Source organism: Macaca nemestrina, chromosome 17 (assembly GCF_043159975.1).
Source record: "Macaca nemestrina isolate mMacNem1 chromosome 17, mMacNem.hap1, whole genome shotgun sequence".
Lineage (NCBI taxonomy): Eukaryota > Metazoa > Chordata > Mammalia > Primates > Cercopithecidae > Macaca > Macaca nemestrina.
Window position 1 is genome coordinate 61,066,900 of NC_092141.1, and position 17,689 is coordinate 61,084,588.

At 45.7% G+C, this 17,689-nt stretch overlaps 1 protein-coding gene across 6 annotated transcripts in view; it reads left to right on the forward strand.

Annotated features, from left to right (window-relative positions):
• LOC105472310 (src kinase associated phosphoprotein 1) overlaps positions 1-17,689 on the forward strand; it is a 320,592-nt gene that overhangs the window by 299,283 nt on the left and 3,620 nt on the right. For 2 of the 6 annotated variants that reach the window (XM_011725437.2, XM_011725436.2), the window contains exons 12-13: positions 2,410-2,518; positions 5,961-6,328. In XM_011725437.2, coding sequence (XP_011723739.1) covers positions 2,410-2,511 — 102 coding nt within the window. In that variant the 3' untranslated portion in view covers positions 2,512-2,518; positions 5,961-6,328. Of the gene's footprint in view, positions 1-2,409; positions 2,519-5,960; positions 6,329-17,420; positions 17,585-17,689 lie in introns of those variants that run through there. The other 4 variants (XM_071083013.1, XM_071083014.1, XR_011615785.1 and 1 more) reach the window with 3 other exon arrangements.

The window sequence follows — 17,689 nt, forward strand, 5'->3', positions numbered from 1 at the left end:
TTGAAGAGGGGAGATATTAGATATCATGATTCTATGATAATTATATGCACCCAGAGATAAAAAGATCACCAGATAATGCTAGGGACTCTGAATTTTCCATATCACGAATCTGGTTTTATTTCTTTTATTTTTCCTAATAGAACTCAGCAACCAGGTGTACAAATAAGCAGTTAGCTCTATGGTACCCCAAATCCAATTGAACTGGAATATGTGATATTTCCCATTCTTAAAATTGCATTCTGGGCCGGGCACGGTAGCTCACACCTGTCATCCCAGTGCTTTGGGAGGCTGAGGTGGGTGGATGACAAGGTCAGGAGCTCAAGACCAGCCTGGCCAACATAGTGAAACCCCGTCGCTACTAAAAATACAAAAATTAGCTGGGCGTGGTGGCGCATGCCTGTAGTCCCAGCTACTCAGGAGGCTGAAGCAAAAGAATCACTTGAACCCAGAAGGTGAAGGTTGCAGTGAGCTGAGATCTCACCACTGCACTACAGCCTGGGTGACAGAGCGAGACTCGGTCTCAAAAGAAAAAAAATTCATTTTGGCCAGGTGCAGTGGCTCACACCTGTAATCCCAGCACTTTGAGAGGCCGAGGCGAGCAGGGATCACGAGGTCAGGAATGAGACCAGCCTGGGCAACATGGTGAAACCCCATCTTTACTAAAAATACAAAAATTAGCCGGGCATGGTGGCATACACCTGTAGTCCCAGCTACTTGGGAGGCTGAGGCAGGAAAATCACTTGAACCCAGGAGGTGGAGGTTGCAGTGAGCCAAGATCGTGCCACTGCATTCCAGCCTGGGCGACAGAGTGAGACTCTGTCTCAACAACAACAACAACAACAACAACAACAAAATTCATTCAATTTTACTTCTTTCAAAAGAAAGACATTTTCTGGTGCTATCAGAAATAGCCCCATACTCAGAGTGGGCACAGTGACTCATGCCTGTAATCCCAGCTCTCAGCAAGGCCGAGGCTGGTGGATCACTTGAGGTCAGGAGTTTGACACCAGCCTGGCCAATATGATGAAACCCCATCTATACCAAAAATATAAAAAATTAGCCAGTTGTGGCCAGGCATGGTGGCTCACGCCTGTAGTGCCAGCACTTTAGGAGGCCAAGGCAGGTGGATCATCTGGGGTCAGGAGTTCAAGACCATCCTGGCCAACATGGTAAAACCTCGTCTCTACTAAAAACACAAAAATTAGCCAGTTGTGGTGGCGCGTGCGCCTATAATCCCAGCTACGCGGGAGGCTGAGGCAGGAGAATCGCTTGAACCTGGGAGGTGGAGGTTGCAGTGAACCAAGATTGCACCACTGCACTCCAGCCTGGAAGACAGAGCAAGACTCTGTCTTAAAAAAAAAAAAAAAAATTAGCCAGGTGTGGTGGCATGCACCTGTAATCCCAGCTACTCAGGAGGTTGAGACAGGAGAATTGCTTAAACCTGGGAGCAGGAGGTTGCAGTGAGCTGAGATCTTGCCACTGTACTCCAGCCTGGGCAACAGTGCGAGAGTCCATCTCAAAAAAAAAAAAAAAAAAAAAAAATAGCCCTTTACTCTTCAACATCTGTTGTGCTTTTGAGAAGCTTTTCTGTATTCGAGGAGCTGCATCCTCACCCTGTGATAACTCCTTAAACTCTCTTTTAAACCTTCTCATCCTCTTTCTTGTTTGCTCCTCTCTCTGACTAGCCTGTCATTATTAATGTGCCTGTCACCTCTCACCTGTGTGAGGGAAAGAATCTAATGTTTAGGGCACCTACTATGTATCAAACACGTTCAGTTGTTTTTACTTCAGTGATGCAATTTACATCCCCACAAGATAGAAGGGAGATATTATCCCTACTCTCACAGACAAAGAAGCTAAAGCTAGGAGAACCTAAGGTCATGTGACTACTAAATGACCAAGCGAGGATTAGATCTCAGTCTGTCTGACTCCAAAGCCCATTACTCTGCTGTAAGCTCCCAAGGAGGAAGCAATCTTCTGATTCATCATTATATACCTCATGGGAACTCAAACAGCACTTTGCACATAGAAGATGCTTGATAAATATTATTGATTTGAACTATGACTTGACCCCTTGAATATCTTTAGTGTTCTGGCAATTTAACGTGTGCCTAACTCTAAGAAGCTATACCATTCGGCTTGGTTTAAAAAAAAATGCTCTTTAGGTTCAGCAAGGGCATCAAATGTGCTAACTTTACAATGTAGACAGGAAGATGGCAAAATGAAAGTGCTTGCTCTCTTCCTCTAGATGACTTTTTTAAATTTAATAATCCCATCAGGGAAGTTAACAGTTCACAGTGATAATGGCAACAATGAAACCACCAAACAGAATCTCCCATGCAATCACTAGAATAAACGAGCAGAAGCATGAACAAATTCTAACTGACGCGTCCTCTTTTCACTTTTCAGGAGTATAACATGTATGGCTGGTGGGTGGGAGAACTGAACAGCCTCATTGGGATTGTTCCGAAGGAGTATCTCACCACTGCCTTTGAAGTGGAAGAAAGATGAAACCCAGGTATCAGAACCATTGCCAATGAACTGCCTAATAGTTGAGTGGAACTTGTTGGCCACTACTTTGTTTCTCTGAAAGATGAGAGTTGCCAGTGAAGTAGCTTTTCTTCATTTCTCATACTAATGCTTGTGATTTACCACTGATGGAAAGAAAATGCCTCTGGAATTGTTTTTTTCTTAAATTTGTGGACAGTGTCACTTAGGATAAGGTTCAACTAAAAGCAACTTAAAATCTAAACTAAAAGTGACTTAATACGGAAGGCCAGGCACGGTGGCTCACACCTGTAATCCCAGCACTTTGGGAGGCCAAGGTGGGCAGATCACCTGAGGTCAGGAGTTCAAGACCAGCTTTACCAACATAGTGAAACCCCATCTCTACTAAATATACAAAAAAAATTAGTCAAGTGGGGTGGCGGGCACCTGTAATCCCAGCTACTGGAGAGGCTAAGGCAGGAGAATCACTTGAACCCGGGAAGCGGAGGTTGCAGTGACCTGAGATCGCACCACTGGACTCCAGCCTGGGCAACAAAGTAAGATTCCATCTCAAAACAAACAAACAAACAAACAAACAAATTAATACAGAAATGTATTTTTCTCTTCTGTAAAAATCTAGAGGTAAGTGGTCCAAGGTATCCAGTCCCAGGTACATTTTCTTTTTGTTCTTCTCTGTGTGCCCAACATTCCCAAGGTTACCTCATGGCCAAGACAGATGCTCCAGTTCCAGCCATCCTGTCTGCATCCTACACAGCACATCAGGAAAGATAAAAGGAGAAGGTCAGGCCAGGCACGGGGGCTCACGCCTGTAATCCCAGTACTTTGGGAGGCCAAGGCGGGCGGATCATGAGGTCAGAAGTTCAAGACCAGCCTGGCCAACATGGTGAAACCCCGTCTCTATTAAAAACACAAAAAATTAGCCAGGCGTGGTGGCACGCGCCTGTATTCCCAGCTACTCAGGAGGCTGAGGCAGGAGAATCACTTGAACCCAGGAGGCAGAGGTTGCAGTGAATCGAGATCAGGCCATTGCACTCCAGCCTGGGTGACAGAGCAAGACTCCGTCTTGAGAAAGAAAAAAAAAAGAGAGAGAGAGAAAAGCATACTCTCTTCCTTTAAGGGCACTTCACAGACGTTGCGCACATACCTCCTTTCACATTCCATGGGCCAGAAGTTGGAATATATGGACACAGCAAGCTGTAAAGAAAGCTTATAGCCCTGTGTCCAGCTTAGAATTGAGAGATTCATGATTAAATACAAAGGGAAGAATGGATATTGGGATAAAACTGGGAATTTTTGCCACAGGGATGGATCTAGGTTTATCCCCAGCTCTCAAACCCAGGGCACCATTTCCCCAAAATGCCCACATATTGCAATATGACTGACCAAGATTAGGAATCCAATACGAGGATTCCTACGGAACGTAATCAAATTAACTTTTAAGTAATAGAGAATGTGATTTGCAGGGCCAGGCGCCGTGGCTCACACCTGTAATCCCAACACTTTGGGAGGTCAAGGCAGGAGGATCACTTGAGATCAGGAGTTTGAGACCAGCCTGGGCAACATAGTGAAACCCCATTTCTACAAAAAAAAATTTTTTTTTAAATTAGCCAAGTGTGCTGGTGCACGTCTGTAGGCCCAGCTACTTGGGAGCCTAAGGTGGGAGGAATGCTTGAGCCCAGGAGGTTTGAGGTTACACTTAGCCATGACTGCACCACTGCACTCCAGCCTGGGTGGAAGAGCAAGACCCTGTCTCAAAAAAAGAAAAAGAATAGGTTTGTGTTTTATTAGCAAGAACCACATTGTGTTTCAAAATAGTTGGGGTGGGTGCTTGGTTTGGGTGGAGTAATAGTGAGAGCCACTTTGGTGCAGAGCGGGTTTCGGTTAGAATTAAGATGCTGATGGAGGGCCCCCAAGACCAGCATGTTGTCACCAGCTCCATCTTCTGGCCTGAAATAGGAGCAATCATCATTGCTGGGGGTAAAGAATGGCATCGGTGTGACAGTGATACAAACAGTCCTTGGAGTCCAGACCAGAGCCCACTCTAGTGTGCAGCAGCAGCTGAGTGAATTCATTTAGGAAAATACATAAAGGATAGATCTTATTCTCCAATGCCCTTGTACAACCATACAACAACAGCTCAGGCCTGTCACTCAAGGTTTGACTTTATGATTTTCCTGACGAAGACTGTTTCATGGCCACAAGTGTAGAGAGTTGGAATTTTTCTGTCAAATCTAAACAAATCCAGCCAGCCAGGCATGGTGGCTTACGCCTATAATCCCAGCACTTTCGAGGCCGAGGCAGGTGAATCACTTGAGGTCAGGAGTTCGAGACCAGCCTCACCAACATGGTGAAACCCCATCTCTACTAAAAATACAAAAATTAGTCACGCATGGTGGCGGGCACCTGTAATCCCAGTACTTAGGAAGCTGAGGCAGGAGAATCACTTGAACTTGGGAAGCGGAGGTTGCAGTGAGCCAAAATCGCGCCATTGTACTCTAGCCTGGGTGACAGAGAGACTCCATCTCAAAAAAATAAATAAAAATAAAAAACAAATTCACCCTTTTTCACTCTGTCATTTATTTGTTTATCTCTTCACTGTCTTTGGCCCAACAAATCTACTTCTAAGAATTTATCCGGCCAGGTGCAGTGGCTCACGCCTGTAATCCTAGCACTTTGGGAGGCCAAGGGGAGTGGATCACGAGGTCAGAAGTTCAAGACCAGCCTGACTAACATGGTGAAACCTCATCTCTACTAGAAATACAAAAATTAGCCAGGCATGGTGGCGGGTGCTGTAATCTTAGCTACTCAGGAGTCTGAGGCAGGAGAATTGCTTGAACTCGGGAGGCGGAGGTTGCAGTGAGCCGAGATCATGCCACTGCACTCCAGCCTGGGCAACAGAGCAAGATTCTGTCTCAAAAAAAAACACAAAAAAACAAACAAAAAACCGACTTTATCCTATTGGCCATTTTTTGTTTGGGTAAAAAAAGAAAAAAAAAGAAATTATCCTACAGCTATACTTGCACACATGCAAAATGATAGGCATATAAGGTTCATTATAATAGCAAACACTTGGAAATGACCTAAATGTTTGAGAACTAGTCAAATAACTATAGTACATTCACAGAACTGAATATTATGCAACAGTAAAAAAGAAAGGGAAACTGTATGGAATACATTCTGAGATATGTTGGTAAGTTTAAAAAAATAAAGCAGCAAAGAATGGGAGCCAAATGTGCCCCATTTGTATAAAAAGGGACTGGAGATTATATATACCTATTTGTTTATATTTGTATGGGATATTTCTGGAAGGAGACACAAAATGATAACATGGTTGCCTCCAAGGACAGAGAAACTGTGAGACAGGGTAGTGGGGAAAACATTATGCTCTGTGCCCTTTAATATGTCTATATTTTGAATCACAAAAGCAAATTTATGTATTTTTTCTCCTTTAGGAAATATATTCTTCCCCTCTACTGCCTTTATGAGGAAACTGATCATCAAAAGTTCCCACTCCCTATTTCTGCCACCTCACCAACGCCTTGGACTCCTCCCTTTGCTGAAGAGACCCAAGTCTCTGACACCTCCGAGTGACTGTAAGCTACCAGAAAGACAAGTGGGAAGAGGTACATTCATCAAACCTGTTACTAAACCAGCCTAGTCATAGCTCATCCCCATCTCTAAATGTGTCCACACATCCACATCTGCCTTTTCCACAAGCTTTTCACAAAGGTGACAGAGAAGGAAACCTTGGGAGGAGGACATTGCTGGTTGTTCTGGCTGGTTTGAAAAGCACAAATAAACCTGAGATGTGTTTCCTTGTCATGTGTGATGATGTTGAGCTCCTTTTTGTAAAATGATATCAATATGTCAGCTCTGGGCATTTTCACCAACTCCCAACAAAGTGGGGACAGCATGAGAGAAAACAAAAGCCCAGAAAAAAAAGGAGACTTGGAATTGTCTTTCAGAGTAGAATCTTCTCTGGAATCCATGTCCGTTATTTATTTTTTGTCTTTTTCTTTTCTTTTTTTTTTTTTTGAGACAGAGTCTTGCTCTGTTGTCTAGGCTGGAGTACAGTGGCATGATCTTGGCTCACTGCAACCTCCACCTCCTGAGTTCAAACAATTCTCCTGCTTCAGATTCCCGAGTAGCTGGGATTACAGGCGCCCACCACTACACCCGGCTCATTTTTGTTTTTTTGTTTGTTTTTGAGATGGAGTCTCAACTCCGTCACCCAGGCTGGAGTGTAGTGGCACAATCTTGGCTCACTGCAACCTCCCCCTCCCCGATTCAAGCGATTCTCCTGCCTCGGCTTCCTGAGCAGCTTGGATTACAGGGGTACACCATCACACCCGGCTAATTTTTGTATTTTTAGTAGAGACAGGGTTTCACCACGTTGGTCAGGCTGGTCTTGAACTCTTGACCTCAAGTGATCCACCAGCCTCGGCCTCCCAAAGTGCTGGGATTACAGGCATGAGCCACCGCGCCCGACCAATTTTTGTATTTTTATAGAGTTGGGGTCCCGGCTGGTCTCAAACTCCCGAGCTCAAGTGATCCACACACCTCAGCCTCTGAAAGTGCTGGGATTACAGGCATGAGCCACCGCTCCCACCCAGCTACATGGTTTTTTTCCTATGTGCTGAATCTCCAAAATGAGACAGAACCAGAAGCAAGGCCTTGGAGTCAGCACATTGAAGAGTTCCTCTTCAGGCCTCGGGTTAGTTAACAACCCATGTGTCCTGCACTACAACACCTCTCGAGTAGGAGCTGAGGAAATGCTCTGAGGAGGGCTCAAGTATGGATACAGGGCTCCCTGTTCCCCTTTCCTGTTGTCTGTACCTAGCACTCAGGTTACCTGCACGTTAAAAGGCAGCAAAACATAGTGATTAACAGCATAACATCTGCAACCAGACAGCCTGGGAATAAATCTCAGTTCCCTGTCTACTGTGCTCTCTGGAGCAAGTTATTTGACCATTTATGCCTCAGTTTCCTCACCTTAGAAGGGATATACTCTATTCACTGTATCATTAGGTGATTAGGAAGATTAAATGATTTAACATGTGTAATGGTACTTGGAACAATGCCTGGCACATACTAACGCTCAATAAGGGTAGCTGCTATTGTTGCCTGATTCTCTACAAGAGAAATTTTGAAAGACAGGCAACTGGCCGGGCACAGGGGCTCACGCCTGTAATCCCAGCACTTTGGGAGGCTGAGGCGGGCAGATCACGAGGTCAGGAGTTCGAGACCAGCCTGGCCAACATGGTGAAACCTCGTCTCCACTAAAAACACAAAAATTAGCCAGGCATGGTGGCGCGCACCTGTAATCCCAGCTACTCAGGAGGCTGAGATAGGAGAATCGCTTGAACCCGGGAGGCGGAGGTTGTGGTGAGCCAAGATCATGCCACTGCACTCCAGCCTGGGTGACAGAGTGAGACTCCATCTCCAAAAAAAGAAAAAAGAAATCCCTGTTCAGAGAAGCCCTGGATTGGTGGGAGCCTGCCTCTCCTCTGTAATGACCACGTTGCAGCACTGGAGTAAGACGCCCATCTCACATCACAAGAGAGAAACCAGGGGGCAAACAAGGATGTCAGTGGGCTCTAACTTTCTCAAAAAAAAAAATAGATCTTATACCTAATTATTCATTTCCAGATTATCTGAGCCAAGAGTAAAAAGAAGAAAACCGTTTTGTGTATGATGGATAATTGCATGGAATGAAAAGGGGAAATTTTAGGTTTAGGAGGAAAAAAAAGCCAAGTGAGATAAAGGCAATATAGAAGTGTCCTTAACGTCCCCCCGCGTGAATACAGAAATCTGTATTCACACAGAGTGCTAAAGGAGGAGGAACCACTAGGTGGCAGTATATGAGCAGGTGAACCAAAGAAAACCAACTGCCTCCGGTTTTAGGGGCCTTTGCACCAATACCATCCCACAGGTAAGGACAATGGGCGCTATTCTAAAGTGTTTAATAGAGGGAGCAAACACAAACCCTTCTATACTCCTCCTTTGCCACCCACCTCTCCCCTACTCCCCCATCCTCTGCCCATCCTTCCCTGGAGACCCCGGGACCCAAACCTGAAAAGCTGGGTGGCTAAGAGGCCAGAGTATCATCGTGCCACCACTCTGTGGCTGAAAGACATCAGAAAAGGGGATACCAGAAGAGAAAGGGCAGGGATCTGCAACAGGATAAGAGGCTGAAAAAGGAAAAGGTCAGCTGGGTGCGGTGGCTCACGCCTGTAATCCCAGCACTTAGGGAGGCCAAGATGGGTGGATCACGAGGTCAAGAGATCAAGACCATCCTGGCCAACGTGGTGAAACCCTGTCTCTACTAAAAATATAAAAATTGGCGGGGCATGGTGGCGCACGCCTGTAGTTCCAGCTACTCAGGAGGCTGAGGCATGAGAATCGCTTGAACCTGGGAGGCAGAGGTTGCAGTGAGCCAAGATCACATCACTGCACTGCACTCTAGCCTAGCGACAGAGCAGGAAAAAAAAAAAAAAGAAAAAGGTCAAGGTAACTTCTTCACTCCCTGCAGGGTTCAATGCCCTCTAAATCATATGGCCATTGGCTTCCAGCATTTAAAATAAAATGTCCCTTCTATACCTGTTTCCAAGAGGAAACAACCACTTCCCAAACTACAAAGGTCTTGGGGTACCTCCATACACCCCACGGTAGGCACCACACTCAGATCTCTGGCTCTTCTAGCTGTGAAACTCAGCAGAAAAAGAAATTAGATTGGCCCTAAAGTATATAAACAAGTGACCTCATTGGAAATCTGGTCTGTAGCTGTTCTGGCTGTTTCTGACATTGTTATATGAAAAAAAAAAAGGTGGGGGGCTGGATAAAGCATGTTTGATGTGTTGATGAGACAGTCTACAGGCTGATGGACATTCTCTGCTAGGGGACAGTTCTAAAGGAGACTTTTTGGAAGCAGCAGATTCCTACAGTGTTGGAAACTAAACCTCACCCAGAAAAATGGCTCCCCACCCAATTAGCCCCCATCTTAGTTAAGGGCTCAGATGGCAACAGGCTAATTAGATTACAGCTCCTCTGTTTGACTCTACTAACCAAATCCCCACCTCACTGCCTGCCACTAACTGGATAACTGGGGCATTAGACCACTTAACTAACCACATTATATGCAGGATGGCTTCTTAATCACCACCAATTGTTCTGGCAAGTGAAATAGGAGAGGGGTGGAGATGAAAGGCTTTTTTCCTTGATTTTATGTAAAGAGAAAATTTAAAAGCTAAAATCCTAAATTTAAGAAGTAAATGTGTAATCATTGACACAGAAGGTACTGACACCCAGTCGATAATCTAACCTGGGGCTGGTACAGTTTGGCCTGAATTGTCCAAGCTGGTATCCAAGAATACTAAATGCTCTGAAAGCAACATTTCAGCTGCATTTCAATAAAAATATGTTTTTCTAGTGTGTTTTCCCTGTCATCCACATAGCAAAATAGCATAGACATTGTTTTGCAATTACTTCAATATTAAATTTTTCCATATGATGGCCTGACATATCTCTTAGAAATCTGTATTTAATTCAAAGCCAACTATATTTTTCTTGATGTTGAATAAAAAATGGGAAAGAGGTGAGAATTCCTATTAAGTCTCATTCCCTAAACCCAGGTTGATTTTGTTTACAACCAGAGTAGCGTCAAAGGTGGGGTTGACAAGGTGCTCTCCCTCCTGTTTGACAGACTTTTTTTTTTTTGAGACCTAGTCTCCCCTCTGTCACCCAGGCTGGAGTGCAGTGATGTGATCTCTGCCTCAGCCTCCCATGTAGCTGGGATTATAGGCGCCCACCACTACATCCAGCTAATTTTTGTATTTTTAGTAGAGACAGGGTTTCACCACCTTGGCCAGGCTGTTCTTGAACTCCTAACCTCGTGATCCACCTGCCTCAGCCTCCCAAAATGCTGGGATTACAGGCATGAGCCACTGTGCCCAGCTGAGACAGATTTTTTTTTCTAAACAGAATATGTAAGGAATTAGCCTTGATCTCAAGTTGCCATTAACCTTTTTTAAGAACCTTAGCTTCCTTAGTTGCACTACCCTGTTTATAACCAGTTAGTATTTGCAAATAATGAAACTGAGGATCTTAAAGCCTGTGATCCCTGGTTCAAAATCACACAAAATCTGCCATGGAAGAAGAAATAAAATGAAAGCCCCTTGAAATTCTCTGTCAGCTGCTTTGCTTATTGACTTACTCGAGTTCTGTTGCAGTTAGACACTTCCAGTGAGACATCTTCAAAATGCACATTTCATGCCAGGGCATCACAATAAAGCAGTGCTGTCACTGCAAAGCACAAGATAATGCACGTTGTTGGGGAGGAAGACCCCTGCCTTTAAAAACCAGTCTGGGAAAGATGGAGTTGAAGAGAAGCAAGAAGAAAAAAAAAAAAGGTTTTTTTGTTCGTTTTTTTTAATCTTAAGCACAAAACTCTCAGATGCCAGGGACAGTGGTGCTTTCATCTTTGGCAAAACAAAAACGAAAACCCCTCCCCTCAGGTCTCCCACCAGGAGTGGCTCTGGAAGGATAAATCTTGAATGGCGTTGATTTGTTAACTCCCAGAAGACCAGCAAAATCTGCAGGGCTGAGTTTAAAAAAAAGCAGACCTCTACACAGAGGATTATCTCTGCCACACAGCCCAGTGACTCCAGCTCATTTTCCAGTTTGTGGATTACCATAGTCCCTTGCTTCTTCCCTTCCCTACTGCCCGGCTATTTCATTTCCCATTAGAACTTACCAAGATTGGGTAGGGATTTTGAAATTTATAACTAAAAAGATTCTTCTTTTTCAAGGGATTTGAATTAGTCTCTCTTTTTCCCTATAAAAAACTAACTGTTCAGAAAACATGCTGTTTTTCTCCTCTGTATGAATTGATGACCATTCTTTCGGGTTCCATTAATGATATATTTTAAGATTTAGCCCATGCTGTACAAAAATCTTTTATAAATATAATGGCCCCCCAAAATACTGCCACATCAGAGGAAACTAAGGTACAATTAACAAAGTGATCGTATAATTTATTCCCCAAAGGAAGACATTTTTGAGAGTGAAAGGGGAGTTGATGATGCCAAGACGGCAGGTGTAAACTGGGAAGTGTGGTCATGCTAAAAATAAGGTAAAATGAGGTGCCCAGTCACCTGGGGAGTGGACGGTAGAGAAGGATGACCTCGCTTTCCTGGTATGAGGCTTGGCTATGTCCCTACTAATGAAGTCCTCTCCCCTGCAGGCCTGGTTTCTAGGCAGACTCTGCCAACTGGGCTTTCTTTTCCTGATGCCCCAGCATTCTGAGGGGCCTGATGTCTCTGGCATCGAGCCACCTGTGGGGCTGGCCAGCTGTCAGCAGCTGTGTGCATTCAGTTCCCTCGTGGGGCTCCATCACAGTCCACCACCCCTCCAACTGGCAAAGCACCACTGAAGGAAGCATTTTTGTGGCACTGGGCAATAGTATGCCACTTCCTTGCCTCCTGTGACAGAAGTGTTCCAAGAGGCTTCTAGTGCTGGTCCTCAAAGAGGGCATCTGGTTCCACTGTAGACACTCGCAGCCTGATGGTGAGCAGCTGGTCACCTTTTGTCCTCCACATCCCATCATGGAACAGGAAACAGGCTACAGACATTTCCCTTTTCCACACCATCAGACATGCCCGCATTACTGTGCTGTGAGTCACCAAGGTGGCATATGCACACCACCAGCCCCAAGGACGTGTCATGAACTATTTCACCTCTGGAAAAGCATGCAGCATCTGGAGATTTAAGTTCATTTCTTCAACATCTCCACATTTACGGTACCAGAACTTGGAGCCAACTACTTCACTCTGTTAGCGCAGGGTTTCTCAACCTCAGCATTATTCATATTTTAGGCCAGATAATTCTATGTTGTTGGGAGCATTGTAGGATGTTCAGCCACATCCCTGGCCTCTACCTACTAAATGCCAATGGCCTCCCCTACCCTACCCCTGAGCTCTGACCACCAAAAATATTTCTAGGCACTGCCTAATATCCCCTGGGGGCAAAAATCTCCCCTGGTTGAGAACTGGTATCTCAGGGCATTTGGGGTGTGCTTAGCACAAAGCACAGAGAAACTGCCCCGCCTTCTAGAAGTTTGTGCTTGAGCCGCTAGATTATAGTGATAGAGATTACAGCTAGGTTGAGAAGATACAGCATTTAAATGCCACAAATCCCTCAGGGCTTAAAAACCCTTTGCTCTGCCTTTAAGATTTGCTCACCTGCGCTGCTGCATATTTGCACTACAATGTGTTGGAATGAGCAAGACCATACTTGCCGGTTCAGAGCTGCATTAGTCTCTCTCATGTCTTGACCCCTGTGCTTACATCACAGGGCATGTTTCCCTTTTCTGTGACAGAAATCTAAAAGAGGAGCGCTGAAACTCTCACTTAGGACCAAGTCAAATGCTGTGTACTTCAAATCAAGAAACACCACGCAGAAGGCAGCCGCAGATGACAGGGTTCAGTTCCGGTTCCCTCCTCAGTGCACTGGTGGGGCTGGGGCCACGCAACATGCTTTGTGTGTGTTGACTACGGTCCCCAGGCAGAAGTGGGCAGATTCAGACAGATTACCATCTCTCGGCTGTGATTTTCCTGGTCCTTCATGTTCATTTATGGGAAAGTTTTCTCATACAAAATGACTCCCAGGAGCTCTGTCCAGAACCAAAAAATAAATAAAACAAAAACGCAACCAAAAACCACACTGCCTTCTCAGGAGGCCAAAATAGGAAGTGAGGTCCAGTGCCATTGTTGTCTCTGCCAGCACAGACCAGACAGGAGGGCCATCACTGGCCCTGGTGCCAGCCAGAGCCCTGTCGACGCTGCCTCCCATGGGCCCTGAATCTGAGGCACCTGGAAGGGTTATTAGCAGGATTGGAACTCATCCCTCTGCTGGGACCAGATCATAATTACAGTAATTTTCTAACAGAGCTCGGCAGTAGGACTGTTTAATCAGCATCTGACTCCCTTGTGCTCCCAGCCCTCATTACTCAAGGAGAGGAGTGGGATGCCTCTTAAAGAGACAGTGCCCGCCTTTCAGCATTTTGAACAGATGTGCCCTAATTGGTAGAATATATCTAAGTCTCACAGCTTACAGTAGGCAGGCTGCATTGCCTCCAACAAACTGCCTCAGGCTTTCACTGTTCTGGGCCTTCTGCCGGAAGGATCTGGGTCAGGCTGCTGGTGGGCTGGGCTTCCCACACCAACACAGCCACCAGGGAAAGGGACACACACAGGGCTAGAGCACTTACGGGATTCGAACAGGCTGGCCCTTTGTGAACTGATGGTATCAAAGAAAAAGTGCTTGGCTGAAGGACGGGAAGGAGACTTGACAGCCACGCATGAAAAGAAATTTTGGCTGGTGGCTTCCCATAATCCAGAGATTCCAGAAACATCTTGTGTTCCTACCCTTCCAGGGGGAAAAAACCTTATAGACTTACCAGTAGTCTCCTAATTCTCACACCCTAGCTTTACCACCTCTGTTTATTATCTGTGCCCCTTTGGCTACCATGAAAGTATCCCTTCGCTTTTTTTCCTTCTCCTTTGCTTGTGAAAATAGACCAGATCTCCCCTGAACAAGAGAAAAGTAATTATTCACTCTGCTTGAGTCAGGAGCACTCTGTCTCCTAGGAAGTGTAGTTCTTGTTAACATTTTGAGCATAAGTTGTCTGTGTTTATTATATCGAGATTTGAGGTGTCCAGCTTTCCAACTCCAAATCCAGTCATGGCTAAAATAGAAGTGTTTTTTCCCCACTGAGAAGTCATATCTCTAATAAGGCCAGACACAGTGGCCAACACCTGTAATCCCAGCAATTTGGGAGGCCAAGGAGGGCAGATACCCGAGGTCAGGAGTTTGAGACCAGCCTGGCCAACATGGTGAAACCTCATCTCTAAAAAAAATACAAAAATTAGCCAGGCGTGGTGGCAGACACCTGTAGTCCCAGCTACTTAGAAGGCTGAGGCAGGAGAATCACTTGAACCCGGGAGGTGGAGCTTGCAGTGAGCCAAGATCACGCCACTGCACTCCAGCCTGGGCAACAGAGCGAGACTCCATCTCCAAAAAAAAAGTATAGTGGCTAAGAACAGGAAAGGGGGAACTCATCGACAGTTTAAAGAAAGGTACTTTAAACCAGACTCTGAGCCTTTTACAGAACTGAGTCCCTGCTGGCAGAGGGCCGCCCCTCCAGCTTAGAATCGCTGCCCAGTGCTCCACTAAGTGGTATGTCGTGCTGCAATGGTTATCTGTTTGGCTTTAGCTGCTTCTCAGCTGGCTGCTCATACGTAAATCCACAGATGCCACTCCAGCCTCTGATTTAATGCTCCTGCAGCCTCAGTGAGGCAGGCCGGGAGCTGGTCTATTCCCCTTTCTACCCCCAACCCCTCCTCACATCAAATCCTTCCAATTCTCACACCACTGTCCACCCCACCCCTAGGGTGTTAAGGATATTCTGCAAGAGCTGAGGCATATAAACAAATTCACATACATGGAACTAACTTAAAGCCCAATCAGATTGTTAAAAAGTCATGATCAGGCCGGGCGCCGTGACTCACGCTTGTAATCCTAGTACTTTGGGAGGCCGAAGCAAGCGGATTACTTGAGGTCAGGAGTTTGAGACCAGCCTGGCCAACATGGTGAAACCCCATCTATAATAACAATACAAAAATTAGCCAGGCGTGGTGGCGGATGCCTGTAATCCCAGTTATTCAGGAGGCTGAGGAAAGAGAATCACTTGAACCTGGGAGACAGAAGTTGCAGTGAACTGAGATCACACCACTGCACTCCAGACTGGGTTACAGAGCAAGACTCCATCTCAAAAGAAAAAAAAGTCATGATCACCTCCCAAGCAAAACTAACAGAGAGGATAGGAGGTACCCTGGACTCGGTCATATGGATCTAAGGCCTTAGCATGAGAAAACTAAGGACTGTGAAAGAGCTCTGATTTGTGAGGACAATTCTGAAAAGCCCTGCAGGGTTGCTTTTTTTTTTTTCCTTGAATGTAGTGGTAGACTTTTTCTTTTTTGGGGTGGCAGGGGACTTGTCTCACAGAGCTCGGAAAGTATCTCTCATGTGAACATACTCCACCATCATCTAAAAACATGCTTTTTAAAAAACCACACTTGGATGGGCACAGTGGCTCACGCCTGTAATCCAAGCACTTTGGGAGGCCGAGGCAGGTGGATCACTTGAGGTCAGGAGTTCGAGACCAGTCTGGCCAACATGATGAAACACAGTCTCTACTAAAAATACAAAAATTGCCAAGCGTAGTGGCTCACACCTGTAATCCCAGCACTTTGGGAGAATGACGTAGATGGATCATGAGGTCAGGAGATCGAGACCATCCTGGCCAACATGGTGAAACCCCATCTCTACTAAAAATACAAAAATTAGCTGGACGTGGTGGCATGCGCCTGTAGTCCCAGCCACTTGGGAGCCTGAGGCAGGAGAATCGCTTGAACCCGGGAGGCGGAGGTTGCAGTGAGCCAAGATGGCGCCACTGCACTTTAGTCTGGCAACAGAGCGAGACTCCATGTCAAAAAATAATAATAATAAATCAATAAAATAAAAATACAAAAATTAGCCGGGTGAGGTGGCAGGCCCATGTAATCCCAGCTACTTGGGAGGCTGAGGCAGGAGAACTGCTTGACCCCGGGAGGTGGAGGTTGTGGTGAGTTGAGATTGTACCACTGCACTCCAGCCTGGGCGGCAAAGGGAGACTCCATCTCAAAAAAAAAAAAAAAAAAAAATTGAGCTCAGTTTCCTCAATGAAAAAAGGAGCATATACCTACCCTACTTTCCTCGCGAGGCACTGAAAAGGGCCAATAAAATTATGCTTATAAAACTTAGTGTTTTAATGGTAAGAAACCCCCCCCCACACAAACACATTTCCTCCCACCAAACAAACAATCCCCACAAGCTTGGAATCAGTCATCCTGGGTTATGGATGACTAGATGTGGGCCATGGAGGTATCTGACAGAAGAAAGGTGACTAAATCAGGACAGAACTTGACTCAAAACTAAATTCTAAACATTTTTATCCTACAAACAGTTCAATGAGCCACTACCCCCAGCTAATCCTCCATCTTTCATAGAGGTCATCAGCCACAGTGGCTAGACCTGGGCACACGCAGGAACAGAGCAAAACAGAAGAGGGGCCTATGGCACTATCTGGATGGAGAGAAAAACTCATGTGTGCTATTTTTCTGATGGCCCTAGGCCTGTATTATTAGAAAAGTGCTTTCCTTCCTAGGACTTCTCCTTCTAAGGCCTATACTCAACTAAGAGAGAGACTGAAAGGAGATGGTGCCTGGCCTTAGATTAACTGAGGTGCTGTTGTATGCACGCTGCTAATGGATCATTAAAAAAGCTGGGAGTCAGAAAAATCACATCCATGTCTTTGAATGGCTCCTGCTGTCCCAGCAGCCTAGCCTGCTGGCAGAACTAGCTGCTGAGCACCAACTCCAGGAAGAAAAGGAGCAAATAGAAGAAGTCCAACCCAGCTTGCTGTTTTTTGGCTGAGTAGGGAATTGACACAGACCACCTCCGGCTCCTGTCTGGAAGTATGGAGATCAGAGAGCTTCAGGCACAGCTGGGTTCACAGCTGCACCATTTGGAGCATTGGGCTCATTAATATTCATGAGCCATCCCCACCAATCGGCAAAGCGGATGCCATTAGCTTAGCATCTGTCGGGTTTTTGTGAGGGTTGCGCGTGGAGTTTTTTTCCCCTTTTAAATGAACTTCTTCTGACATTTTGGATTTGCCTCTGTAGGTTTTCTATCCTCGCCTTGCTCTGCTGCATCATATAAAGGAGAGACCCAGGGGAGGCGGGCAGGAAAGAGGGATGAATACCAGCCAGGGCTTTGCATCTGCCTGTTGACAAACTTTATTTCTCTTTCAGCACCTGGCACCTCAGACAGGCTGCGAGGATGGAAGCAGCATCAGGTAAATTATACCTAACAAGGTTCATGCCCAGAACTGTGAGAAGAGTTGGATCCCAGCTCTTTGGAAGACAATCCTTCCTCCAGTGGTGAAGTTGAGCTGCACACACAATGCAGGAGGGCTACAGAGCACAGTTCTAAACCATTATTTCCATGCTGATAAATTCATGATTTATGAAAGGAACTACTGCCAGCCCTCACTCCCTCCCTCTCTGCTACAGCTTGTTAG